This window comes from Mustela erminea, chromosome Y, assembly GCF_009829155.1.
Source record: "Mustela erminea isolate mMusErm1 chromosome Y, mMusErm1.Pri, whole genome shotgun sequence".
NCBI classification, from domain to species: domain Eukaryota; kingdom Metazoa; phylum Chordata; class Mammalia; order Carnivora; family Mustelidae; genus Mustela; species Mustela erminea.
Window position 1 is genome coordinate 4402270 of NC_045636.1, and position 13814 is coordinate 4416083.

The window sequence follows — 13814 nt, forward strand, 5'->3', positions numbered from 1 at the left end:
TTTTATTTCTCTTTGTTGTCTGATTGCTGTTGCTAGGACTTCTAATACTATGTTGAACAAGAGTGGTGAGAGTGGGCATCCTTGTCTTGTTCCTGATCTCAACAGGAAGGCTGCAAGCTTTTTCCCATTGAGGATGATATTTGCTGTGGGTCTTTCATAGATAGATTTGATGAAGTTCAGGATGTTCCCTCTATCCTTATACTTTGAAGCTTTTAATCAGAAATGAATGCTGGATTTTGTCAAATGCTTTTTCTGCATCAATTGAGAGGACCATGTGGTTCTTCTCTCTTCTCATATTAATTTGCTCTATCCCATTGATTGATTTGCGAATGTTGAACCATCCTTGTAGCCCAGAGATGAATCCCACCTGGTCATGGTGGATAATCTTTCTAATGTGCTGTTGGATCCTGTTGGCTAGGATCTTGTTGAAAATCTTAGCATCCATATTCATCAGTGATATTGGTCTGAAATCATCCTTTTTGGTAGGGTCTTTGCCTGGTTTGGGGATCAGGGTAATGCTGGCTTCATAGAAAGAGTCTGGAAGTTTTCCTTCGGCTTCAATTTTTTGAAACAGCTTCAGGAGAATAGGTGTTATTTCTTCTTTGAAAGTTTGGTGGAATTCCCCAGGGAATCCGTCAGGTCCTGGGCTCTTGTTTTGGGGGAGGTTTTTGATCACCGCTTCAATCTCGTTACTAGGTATCGGTCTATCCAGGTTGTCGATTTCTTTCTAGTTCAATTTTGGGAGTTTATAGTTTTCCAGGAATGCATCCATTTCTTCTAGGTTGCTAAGCTTATTGGCATATAAATGTTGATAATAACTTCTGATGATTTTTCTACTTCCTTGGTGTTCATTGTGATCTCTCCCTTTTCATTCATAATTTTATGAATTTGGGCTTTCTCTCTTTTCTTTTGGATTAGTGTGGTCAATGCTTTATCGATCTTATTGATTCTTTCAAAAAATCAGCTTCTAGGGGCGCCTGGGTGGCTCAGCGGGTTAAAGCCTCTGCCTTCGGCTCGGGTCATGAGCCCTGCGTCGGGCTCTCTGCTCAGCGGGGAGCCTGCTTTCTGCTCTCTCTCTCTCTCTCTGCCTGCCTCTCCGCCTGCTTGTGATTTCTGTCAAATAAATAAATAAAATCTTTAAAAAAAAACACAACAGGGCACCTGGGTGGCTCGGTGGGTTAAGCCACTGCCTTTGGCTCAGGTCATGATCTCAGGGTCCTGGGATCGAGTCCTGCATCGGGCTCTCTGCTCAGCAGGGAGCCTGCTTCCTCCTCTCTCTCTCTCTGCCTGCCTCTCTGCCTACTTGTGATCTCTCTCTATCAAATGGATAAATAAAATCTTAAAAAACAACAACAACAAACCAGCTTCTAGTTTCATTGATACGTTCTACTGTATCTCTGGGTTCTACCTCATTGATCTCAGCTCTAATCTTGAGGATTTCCCTTCTTATGTGTGGAGTTGGTTTGATCTGTTGTTGATTCTCCAGTTCTTTAAGGTGTAGAGACAGCTGCTGTGTACTGGATTTTTCAGATTTTTTTTGAGGGAGGCTTGGATGGCTACGTATTTCCCCCTTAGAGAATTTAGATTAGGTTGGAACTCATTGAGAACATTGTGAACCTCAGCCCTGGTAGCTTTTAGCTTGGCCCTAACATTGTGAACATCATTTCTGGTCACTTTCAGCTCAGCCCTAATCAATTCCATTTAGTCATCCATGGCTTTCTCCAACCAAGCTATTGCCTGGATAATTGTTAGTCTGAATTCTCTTTCTGACATATTGTCTATGTTGATAGCCATTAGCTCTGTTTCAGAAGGTCCATCCTCTGTATTTTTCTTCTGTTGGGCATTCCTCCTCCTATTCATTTTGGTGAGAGATGACTGAACAGATGTAGCTGGATGTATTGACCGTGGTGCAGTCAAGGTGCACCCTGGAACACTTCTGAGCAATCAGGATTCCCCACCCAAACGAGAGACAAAAGAAAAAAAAAGAGAGAGAGAGAGAGACAGGAAAGAAAGGGAAGACGAAAGAGAAGGTTCAGCCCAAATGGGCCCCAAGGTAAGATTTATGAAGTAGACAAACAAAAACAGACAAACAAAAAAGACTGATAAAAGTATATGACAAGAGAAAAAAATATGCAAATAAAGGGAGAACCTCATCAAAAAGAACCCCAAGTGTAATATTTATATACTATTAGGACAAACACCAAAACACAGAAACACTGCTGGAAGAAAAAGATGGGAGAGTGATTATAAATTCTCAGTGTGGGCGAGGAAGGTTGTTTTGAGTCTTCCTGGATGTATCTTGATATCTTTGTTAAAGGACTCAACTTTCCTAAGATAAAGGGGGATTAAAAATTGGTTTACCTATAGGGGTAGTATTGATTGGGGGAAGGGGATTACTTTGAAGTTTATATGAATATTAGAAAATAAAAATAAAAAGGAATAAACTAGACTAAACTAAACGAAAATTAAAAATTAATTTAAAAAATTAAAAAAATTTAGAATTCATAAAATAGAAATGCAGAAGAAAAACATAGGTGTAGATATCAAAAAGTTCAGGTTAGAAGGTCATTATGGAATTTGATGTACTGGACAGCTCACTGTGATGGTAAATAGGTTAAAAAATTATCTATATATAAAAAAAATGAACTAGAATAGTGGGAATGGGTAAAAAATAAAAGTTTTCCCATGAAGTAGTGGTGGTTGTTCTCTTGTCACCTTTTATTTATTTTTTTTCCCCCTTTCTTGGTTTGTTTTCTGGGGGAGGGGTCTGCCACGTGGGTTTTCAGCCAATGAAGTTCCCTGAGTTAAGTCCTCCTGCCCCCCTAAAAGGGGGTGGGCTCTGAGGTAACTGTTTTTTTTTTTTCAGGCTTTTGTTCTCTGGTGGTTTTTATGTTTGTTCACGTTTTTTTTCTCTCACCTTGACTGCTTTTGATGGTTTTTGTAGTTTTAGAGGAAAACAAACTGCACCCTGACCTCCCTCTCAGAGAGAAGCCTCAGTCTGGCTGCAAATCCCAAATAAGTTCCCCCTTGGCCACTGGCAGAGCAGGTTCCGAGTCGCGGTCCCTGGGGATGCAGGATCTTTTGCTTGTACCCAAAGCCACGGCAGCCGGCAGCCGTGGCTGTCTGGGCAGCTCCAGACCGCCAGAGAGGTTCCAAGCAGCAGTCATACACTGAGATTTTCCTGCTGGCCTGGGCTGGGAGTGCCTGGTCTTCTTGGGTCTAAGAGTGCCCGGCTTGTGTGCACCTCTTTCAGGGGAGGCTGTGGTTTGTGCACGGCTCTCAGGCTCTGAGAACAGGTCGCAGGTCCAAAAGCACCAGGCTGGGCCTTCGCGCACCTCTCTGGGGGGAGAGTGCACGTGTCTTAGACTCTGAAACAATGGTGCATATGAAAGGGCGCTGGTTGGGCCTTTGTACCTCTCTCAGGGAAGGATGAGGGGCGCGTGCATCTCAGGCTCTGTGGCAGGGCTCACGCGTTCTGCCATCTGGTGTGGCTCCCATCCCCTCACATGAGCCGGACCCCCATGCGTTTTCGGGGGCGCTGGCGGCTTAGGGACCAAGACCTGGTTTCTCCGCCACACTCTCTCTGGCTCAGTGCCAGTGGAGGCTGTCCTGGGACTGGGGACTTAAGCCCCTGTCCCTAGCTGCCCCGATTCCCACAATCTCCCTCCCCGCGATCCTTTGCTCTTTTGGAGTGCTTTCAACCAGTCTCCAAGTTAATGCTGGTCTCCAGACGCAGGGCACTCTCGCTCGTATTGGGGTATTACTTTCCAACCAGTCGCCTCTGGTGGCTCCATCCCCCTTTTGTTTATCTTCTGATATCAGTCCGCCATTCCCACTCGGCTTTACCTGCCCACTGGCATCTTCTGCCCCTGTAGAGATCCAGACATGTATAATTCTGATCTCAGGCTGATTTCATGGGTGATCGGAGTTCTTTGGTAGGTAATCAGCTCACTTTGGGGTACAGGTTGAAAAGGCGCCTCCTCCTACTTCCCCACCATCTTGTCCAAGCCCCCCCTCAGGTTTTTAATAAAAGTAATAAACATAAAGATTTCAACCAATAAAGGTAACTGTTTTGAATACCTACTATCCAGTGAAAAACAAAACAAAAGAAGAAACAAAAAGAAAAAAAAAAGAATGCCTTCCCAGCAATCTCTCAATGTTGTGATGAGCACTGGGTGTTCTATGCAAGTAATGAATCACTGAACACTACATTAAAAGCAAATGATGTACTATATGCTGGCAAACTGATCATAATAAAAAATCAATGCTATAGAACTGATGATATTCTTCCACTTTTTTCACAGACGAGTCCCCCTCAGCAGCACCACATTCCTTTACTGAGAGTCCACATGTACTTTGAACAAATTGGACATATTGATTTTCAGCACATCGTATATTAGAAGGAGCAGATTAGAAGGAGAGAACTTGCTAGCATAAGCATTATGGAATGGCAAAATGTGATGGGTTGCAAGTCAAGCAAAGGAAAAACTAATAAACAAAATAATTATAACTTGTAAGGGTATCTATTAACTCATGCTACAAAAAAAGCTTTTAGGAACAATTAAAAATACAAAGTTCTTTTAGTTTCTATAATAACCGAAAGTCATAGGTGTAAATATATACATGGTATGCATAAGTAAAAAAAAAACACATAAGTGAAAAACATTAATCAAGTACCATGTTATTACTAAAGTTGTCCTTACAATTATCGTTAAGTATTTTATATCTATGATACATTTCTTTAAATCATAAAGAAAATTAAATAACTGCCCTTTTCAGGAAGCAAAAGAAACCGAAATGACTACTCTGAAAATGATGTAACATTTATCTGATGGAGGGGTAAATTTTAGGTCAAAATAGAAAATTTTCTTTTGTAAATTCAGTTCATTAGTAAGAGAAATGTTTTCAGGAAAAAATTTCTATTGATGTTTTATTTTCTTTTTAAAAAGTTAATGATTTTAAAATATATGTCATCTTATATCTTATTTTGCATCTGAGTCAAGAGAAGACATTTCATGCAGTTATTCACATTTTAAGAACTATGACTCAGGATATGTGGTCAGAGAAAGCAAGAACCACATTGTTTCTATAAAACTGGTCTTCAAACCCTGAGCATGGTGAATTAGCATTAACATGCTATCTAGGAGTTGAAAAGAATTAAAGCCACAATAAATAATCATTCTGTTGGTCAAGTACATCCATATAATGCTCTCTTTCTTTTGAAAAGAGAAAACATAATGATATGAATATTGTAAAACCCAAGGCCACAGCTTTTTCTTCAATGACTTCATCAGTAGACATTATCCATGGTGTTGCATGAAAAATTTTAAATGTCCTTTCATGAACTCCAATATCTATAGTTAAATAAAAGGAAGTAAAAATATTGAAAGAGGAAATGTAATCTATGCTTTCCTGCTTCTCTTTCCTATGTGTTTCATCACCTTGGCTTCTTTCCTCACATAAGTTAATGGCCAGTTTTCCTGAAATTTATGTTTTACAACCTTTTTCAAAAGGAGTCCTTCTCACCTCTAATATAAAAATTCACCAATAAATATAATCATAAATAAAAATAACCATGAACACAATTGTCATTTGAAACCCTACTAATTTACTGCCTAAAATCATTTTAGATTCTTACTTATTTGCATCTTTTAAACATTTTCTGTGTTCATGTGATGGAGTTAAGGAAGGTGATAAATACTTTCTATTTTCCAAGGATATCCTTTGTTTAGTTTTCATGCTTGTCCTCTTAGGTGGATTCTATGACTTTGCCCATTTCAAGGGTTAGGAAACTGGAACTCAGACCAGCTAAGCAATTTGTCAGTAGTAACTTGATCATTGATAAAGCTGGGGTCAAAATTCACATAAGCCTAAGTCCAAGATCTTAATCATAATTACATTGACTTCATGAATGTTTTCTTCTTGAATTTAATTCATCAAGTATGGATCATCTATTTAATAATATATGTACATTAAAGTTTACAAATATTAAGTAATAAAAGAAATCTAGCTTTACTAAGAATTGTATCTGTCTATATATTCAGTATTTCCTTTGTTAACATAACATTGCTAGGAAATTTATCAATTACTACTAGTCATTAGTTATAATATTTTAATTGAATATCAGATTATAGAACAAAAGAATAAATCCAAGGGCTTTACAAGGTAGTGTAGAAGAAATAACATGAATTTAACATGTAACTCATGATTTTCTTAGAAAGAACTGAACTTTAGTTGTTTAGGTGAAGTAGAAACTTCTTAGAATATTGGGATGGTACAATTAGACAGTTAAAAGGTTCTGAAAAAGAGAAATTCAGTTTAATAAATGAAAGAAAGCACAAATAAATGAGAAAGGCCATAATACAAAGAAAGTCTGTTGCTATGTGGAGTGAGATAATCATGTCACTATATCCTGTGATAAGTGTTTAAATGAATTACAAATATATGTTTAAACGTGTGATCTGGTGTGAGTTTTGTCTCTTGCCTTCTCTTTTAGATCATTAGTAAAAGTATCGCCACTGTGTTGCCTCTGAGTTTTGGTTCCTTTGATAGCAAGTAGTTTTAAGGGTGGGCTGAGGAAGATAGATTGCTGTTCCTTCTTTGGATGATACCAAAATGGTGATCAAGGGGTAATTACAGGGAACAGAGGACACAGTTTTCATGAAAGAAAATATAGTAGTGGTGATTCTGAAATTATACCTGCCACAACGACATAACAGGTTCTTAAAGTAATCCTGAATGTATCAGCATGTGCCATCAGCTAATTTACAGACTTAAAACAGAGCAATTAAACTTCTTTTGCCTGTTAAACCTATTATTGCCCATAATGAAAGACTATATATACTCATTAAACTATAAAGCTGTCTTAAATTTAACCAAGCTTGCTAAAAATTCATGATATACTTAACACATTTTTCCTTCAGAAATATGATCTACTCAACACATTTTTCCTTCAGAAATATGATTGGTTGTTCTAGATGCTGTGAATAGTATAAATTGAGCTCATACTTAGAAGAAACTTAAAAGATCCAGCATCCTGTGTTTCAGAGGAAAACATTAAAAGGTACATGGGTTTTCTTTTTAAATATTTGAGCTCCTTCCTATTATGCTTCTTTATTTCTCTGTATTTTATATTTCACAGATGCAAATGTATTCCACATTTATAATATTACACACTGTCTAGAATAAATTAATTCATTTGGACTATAATCAAATAGGTCTTTGATTCCTTAAATGAAAATTTTACTTTTTAAATGCAGCAAGGCATTTGTATGTGTACATATATAAAAAATATATTTAAATTATACAAAAAATATATAAATACAATATATTATGAATATAATATAAATATAAAAAGTATATTAAATATACTTTATATATAAATATATATACTATATATATATTAAAGTTTAGTTCTAGAACCCAAAAGAACATTCTGACTACAATAACATCCAAACTACAATAATATTACTACTTTTAATTACTTATCAATTAACTTAAAAGAATATTTTCAGGGTATAGTTTACAACATTGAAAAACATTTTATTTAAGTACATTAAATAACTTATTTTAAAATGGGATCATCAACAAAATGTTTTCTAACTAATTTGTTAAAAAACAGAATATGGACAAACTTTTTGTGGTTCTTGGATCAGCATTATTATACATTATATTCACTTTCTATAGAAAAGGCTAAGGTTTTCCTACTTACGGTTTTCAACGTAGGTCAATAATTGGGCCTTGAAGCAATGTGTATTTCTTAGGATGTTTGGATCTTGCTTCATATCCCATGTGTCTAATTTATGGAGTAATTACAGAGCAGTGTCTAACAAAGGAAAGATACCACCGACTAATGATGGAAGCTTTTTGGTAGAAATCATTTTAATTCATTGAAGAATAAAATAATACCTGAATCAAGGAAAATTAGAAACCTCTCTTTCTGGGAGAGGTCCTGTTTACATCTTTTTGCAATGTAAACCCCTAGAGCTCAGAGATGTTACTTAAAGGCCTCTCTATGATACTGCAGCGTTGGAACATGTAGCGTAAATCCTACTCACTCAATCTATTTTGGCAATTTGCGTAATGTCTTTTCTCAGATGATTAGTTTTTGTTTTTAGTAGAAGCAATTGCCCAGTGAACGATAATAGAAATATTTCTGTGGCTCCTTGTTCTGAAAGTATAAAATGCTATACAATAATAGTAAATACCTTAATGATCTGCTGAACTACTAGAGTCAACAGCAGTCTTTAATCATCACTTGAAAGTTACAGTTAGCTTCTGTGACCTTAGATGACTATATAGGCTAGACAGGTAAAGGAAAACAGCATTTCAAATTACATAAAGATAAGCAGTTCATTTCTCTATGTTTGTTTAGGTCAAATATAAATGAAAAGCATCTTTACACTGCTGTGGCCCAAGAAACAAGATGAGCTAAGAACTAGAGATTTCATGTGACTAAAGTAATACAATGGATGGTCCCAAACTCTTTATAAGCAATAGACTAATGTGAAGTGTATATATTTTATAAAGCACTAATTATGTTCATGTTTGAGATGAGACAAGAAAGGCAGATGTTGACTTATATTTCAGGTCCATGAGAAATGGGAGTCTGGATTTTGTTTGCCTGCCTCTTGGGAGCAGCCTTCACTATGCCTGTGAGTAAAATGCTTCTTATATCAGTCAGTTTCCAATTTCACAAGCTTGGACATAAAAATCTGCCCCAAAGCTGTTTAACTTTAGAGTTTAAGATAGTATGAGATCTGATGTCCTCAAGTATCTCTGTGTTTAAGAAACACTTGGAAAATCCTGTTATAAGAAATATTCCCAAATGCCTCTACCCAAGATTCTGATTTAGTATAGCCAGAGTGGGCATAGTGTCCAGGAATTTGCTTTTTAACAAACACTTCAGGAGAGTATGTGCAAACAATCACTCTGTACATATCATTGCCTATCTTCAGTTGAAGGAACTTTTTGAGGCACCCTTGAAAGGCCTTCAGAGAAAGGCCTCTAACAGCCTTGAGCAAATACTACAAAACACAAGTTTTCTCTAAAACACAATTTCTCACAAGAATCCATCTCTCTTCCTGCTCTGCAAACCTTAGTACTGTCTTCCTTCAGAAGGTAGGAATTATTAGTTAGGTGTTAGGAATTTCCTTCTTGAACCATCTCATCTTGTTGTCAGAGGCCACATCCCTTTGGGTGCACCTGCTAAACTATTGACTTCCCATGTGGTTGTGCAAAATTCACATGGATATATTTTACATTCAAATGTACCAAGCACCTGGAAATCAGGGCCATTCCCTTTAGACATATGTACATAAGATATGATAGCTTAGATCATATGCCGGCAACAAAGAACCCAGCTGCTTTTTGGTGGCATGAAGAGCAGTTGATGAATCAGAAGCCAGCAGAGCTACCTCTTCTCTTCATCTCTCTCCCAAAGACCAAGATTTTGTGCTCTGGTTCCTGAAATCCTACATTGTGGCAATTCCCAGTATCCTAACAGATCCCTAAATTACAAATAGAGCCCTTTTCCTAGTCTTCAACATACCCACTCCCTGGGGACTTATATAAAGGAGGTATAGGAAAAGAAGTTGCATGACTAAAATAATTCACAGTCAGGTGGGAGCCAAAAAGCCCTCTTAGAAAATATGAGCATTTAAAAATAATATAGCTTTAATTAGCTTGATGTTTCTGGGAGATGTTCTGCATGATTCTCTCTCATCTTTCTCTCTCCCTATCTAGGGACAACAAGCGTTGCCTACGGCAGGCATCAGTTACATGGCCTCTTTTTTGACGAGACAGACAGTCCTGGTGCAGATAACTACTTAGGCTCTTTTTTATTTTGAACTTTAATTTTTTTGTCATAAAAACTTTGATAGAATAATTAAAAGAACCGATTTAAATTTCATAAATCAACTCTTTCACTTTCCAAGGGATTGATAGTGTTTCCACTTTAACACACCCATATTTTCATATTCATCAATAACTCACAGGAAGTTATTTCTTCTGTTGTTGTTAATGTGGTTTGCATGATATTTGTAAGGAACCTCTTTGATAACTAATCACTATCTACCTCTTATCTGTAAGAAAAGATTTGTGAGACAGTTCTCCTCTTCTTGCTATTTCATAATTGTGTAAGAACAATAAACCTCTTTTTCCAAAATGGAGTGAGTTTCATTAAGATATAAAACGGTGGTTGGGATTATAGTAGGATTAGTTGACCATATGGATGTGGGTGTTGTCTGATCACTGGAGGCTAAATGTGCACTGGTTTTTGTTTCCAGGTCTTGGGAAAGTCGTTTAGTTGTCCTGGACCTCTTTAAAAGGTTCCTGCACAGCATACGGGTTCAAACAAAAGTAGACTTCAAATGTATTTTGCACTGTACAGATTCTTATAAAGTAGTTTCTCTTAATGTGGACAACTGCATATTGACTTAATTTCTTCTCCTCTCTCCCTCTCTTTCTCTGATATCCCTCCTTCCTCCTCTGTCTTCCTCTCCCTTGCTATTTCTCTTCCCCACCCTCTTGCTGCTTCTCCTCCTTTCCCTCCATAAAAGCTACCACCTCATCCTGGGCACCCTGGTTATATCAACTTCAGCTATGAGGTAATTTTTCTCTTTACTAATTCTGACCATCGTTTGAGTTAACAATGTTCTGGGGTCCGCAAAGAATACTGTGTTGATTCTTCAAGATATTTCTCAGTCCCACTTTTCCAGTTCATGTTACCCCATTTCTCATTTGAGGGGTTGCCTCAAGCCTGCACTGCCCCAGCATACTTCTAATTGGCCTCTTTGACTCAGTTTCTCCTCTATGGCTATATAGCTATCCATCATGAACTACCACTCAGGGTGAGGCTGCATGGTAGTGCAGAAAGTGCTCTGGCTGGACAGTTTTGTTCTATTCCAGTCCTATAAAAGGTGGGGAAGTCAGGTATGATGTTATTTAAGGTCCTTTACAGTTAAACAACTCATGATTCTAAGATGTTCACACTCTGTGGGTCTCCCTTGTTTCTCTTTATTGAATGTTCAATGACCAAGAAGTCTATGAGACGTTCTCAGAGCAATGGAAAGCATGCTTTCTGGAAATCAGGTTTAAAGCTCTTCTCAACTACATTTTAGCCATAGGAACTTGGGCAAATTGTTTTTCTCTCAGGAGCTTTGTTTGGTTTCATTACCTGAAGCAGGGAGATAATGACAATGTTTCATTTCCTGAAGCAGGGAAATAATTAGAATGCCCACACTTCAGATAGTTTGAGGAGTGAAATAGTTAAGCTATATGAAAAGTGCTTTGTCACATGTAACTTGAGCAAGTTTAGTAATTGTTTCTTGTATTGACATAAATGCTATACTACTACATGAGTGTATCCCTGGACCTGAGGTTACTCAAGTACAATTTTATTTTTGAAGAAATGAAACTAAGATCTTTCATAGGTTCAGAAGATAATTCATGAATCTGTTTACTTATACAAACTGATGAAAAGTGTTAACAATTTGAGGCATGATTTTGTTATATCTCAAAAGGTTGGCATATTTGACCAGAATATTTGACTGTGTTTTACATTGAGACACAATGTTTCACTTTTATTTTTTCATTGTGACATCAAGACAAAAATTAATGTTATATGACATTAATCTTTTTGTTTTGTTTTGCTCTTGCAAAGAAGAACAGGAGCTGTGGAATTAAAATCACCTCAGTAAGATTATAAGCCTCTTTAACTCCACATGACCTTGTCTGTAAAAGTGACAGTAATGACATTTGCCTCAGAGTATGTAGGAAAACATGAGAAATGTATGTGATGGATGTAATACACTGCCTCACCATAGGATGTATCTGACAAATGTTTACCTTATTCTTTCTTCTGTAGAACTCACATTTTCAGGCTCCCAATTTTGGGAAGACTGCATTAGTGAGTCTGCATTTCATGCAACTAAATTAAAACAAACTTGTTCTAATGTCTCTTTCTCCTAAGGTCCTTACACCTCTGAAATGGTACCAGAACATAAGGCATCCGGTATGCAGACTTTTTGTTCTTTATTTCCTTAGAATTTTAAGCATGTATTTCATTTTTCTTTTAAGCGAAATAATATACCTTTACCTCATACGGATACTAATGTGAAATCTAGTTTCATATCATGTCATGTGAACAGTTAGAAATTCTTATACAAGGAAAAACGAATAAATATTCATATTACCCTAATGACAAAGAAAACATGACTACTTTTACAGCTGGAAGTCAATGGGGCCAATGGTAAACCTGACTCTTTGTTTCTCACCAGTACCCTTCCTATGGTTACGAACCCATGGGTGGATGGCTGCACCACCAAATCATTCCCGTGCTGTCCCAGCAGAATCTCCCGAGTCATGCCCTACAGCCTCATCACCACATCCCCATGATGCCAGCACAGCAGCCCGTGGTCCCCCAGCAACCAATGATGCCTGTTCCTGGCCAACACTCCATGACTCCAACCCAACACCACCAGCCAAACCTCCCTCTGCCAGCCCAGCAGCCCTTCCAGCCCCAGACCGTCCAGCCACAGGCTCACCAGCCCATTCATCCCCAGCCACCCGTGCACCACATCCAGCCCCTGCCACCACAGCCACCTCTGCCTCCGATGTTCCCCATACAGCCCCTGCCCCCTATGCTTCCTGACCTGCCTCTGGAAGCCTGGCCAGCAACAGACAAGACCAAGCGGGAGGAAGTGGTGAGTAACCCTTGAAGCCACTGTGACACCTGGGAAATAGTATTTATCTACATGGCATATTTATGGTAGGTTCAATATCTATATAATTTTGAATTTCGGCAACAATATAGACTACCAGAATGCTTTCATTTTATGGCCAACCGTGTGAGGAATATCAGTCTTCCTTAGCTTTCAATCATTTCATTAGGAACAGCAGCTAGAATTACACTGAAGGATACTAAAAGTAATTTGGGGAGTGAAGAGAATGCAAAATGGAAAATAAAACATAGTATGTGGGAAGTTTCTTTAAATACCTAAGGGAGACCTATGTAAGGCCAGTGTTCAGTGTAACTGAAGTCAGCTAAGTTGGGCAGATTTTAGCCTTTGAACCTAACCTTAATCCTAGCAATGAATGCTAGAATTAATAGATGAATAGATTAATTTACAATAATAACTTTTCCAAGTTTTAGCTTAAAATAATCTTTCATTAGTGGAAATTTCTACAAGTGAATTAGAAATACAGTAGGGTGACTCTCATCCATTCTCATTAAATCTCAGTGCTGTGTATGGAAGTTTATGTATTTCTACAGTTTACAAATGCAGTTAGTGCTTTGCTACTTAGAAGCAGTAAAGGCTTCTAAGTAGCCTGGGTGAGTAGCCAGAACATGTAGGTTCTAATATTAGCTTTGCCCCAAAGAAGAAAATGTTGTTACAAAAGTTCTTTCAGATTTAAGGTGTTTATTTTTCATCTCTAAAATGGGCAAAGGTGATGGATTGGATAACTTTAAAAGCTTTGTTCAATCATTTGTATTTATAGCACAAATAATAAAACAACTTTTACACTTTTTTACATTTTACAATTTTTTACATTTACAATTTTTACATTCCATTTTTACATAATTAGAAATTTTGTTATATGCAATAAAGAATTTTATGAGTATATTTATGATATGGAACTGAATTTTTGAGAATTCATTGTGTAACACATAATGCAGTAGCTAGAGTCAATTATTTATTTATTTATTATTTGTTTGTTTTAAAGACGTTTGGAAAGGGCAATTTCTAAAAGGTTTTATTTATCTATTTGAGAGAGAGTGAGAGACAGCACAAACAGGGGCAGGGGGACAGGGG

General features: G+C 37.4%; 1 protein-coding gene across 1 annotated transcript; it reads left to right on the forward strand.

Moving 5' to 3' along the window:
• The first annotated feature begins 7019 nt into the window (after positions 1–7019).
• On the forward strand, positions 7020–12719 carry LOC116583946 (amelogenin, X isoform-like). Its single transcript, XM_032331965.1, has 5 exons — positions 7020–7063; positions 8590–8654; positions 10560–10607; positions 11972–12013; positions 12279–12719. Exons 2-5 carry the CDS (start codon positions 8601–8603, stop codon positions 12717–12719), a joined length of 585 nt encoding a protein of 194 aa, XP_032187856.1. The 5' UTR covers positions 7020–7063; positions 8590–8600.
• The last annotated feature ends 1095 nt before the right edge of the window (positions 12720–13814 follow it).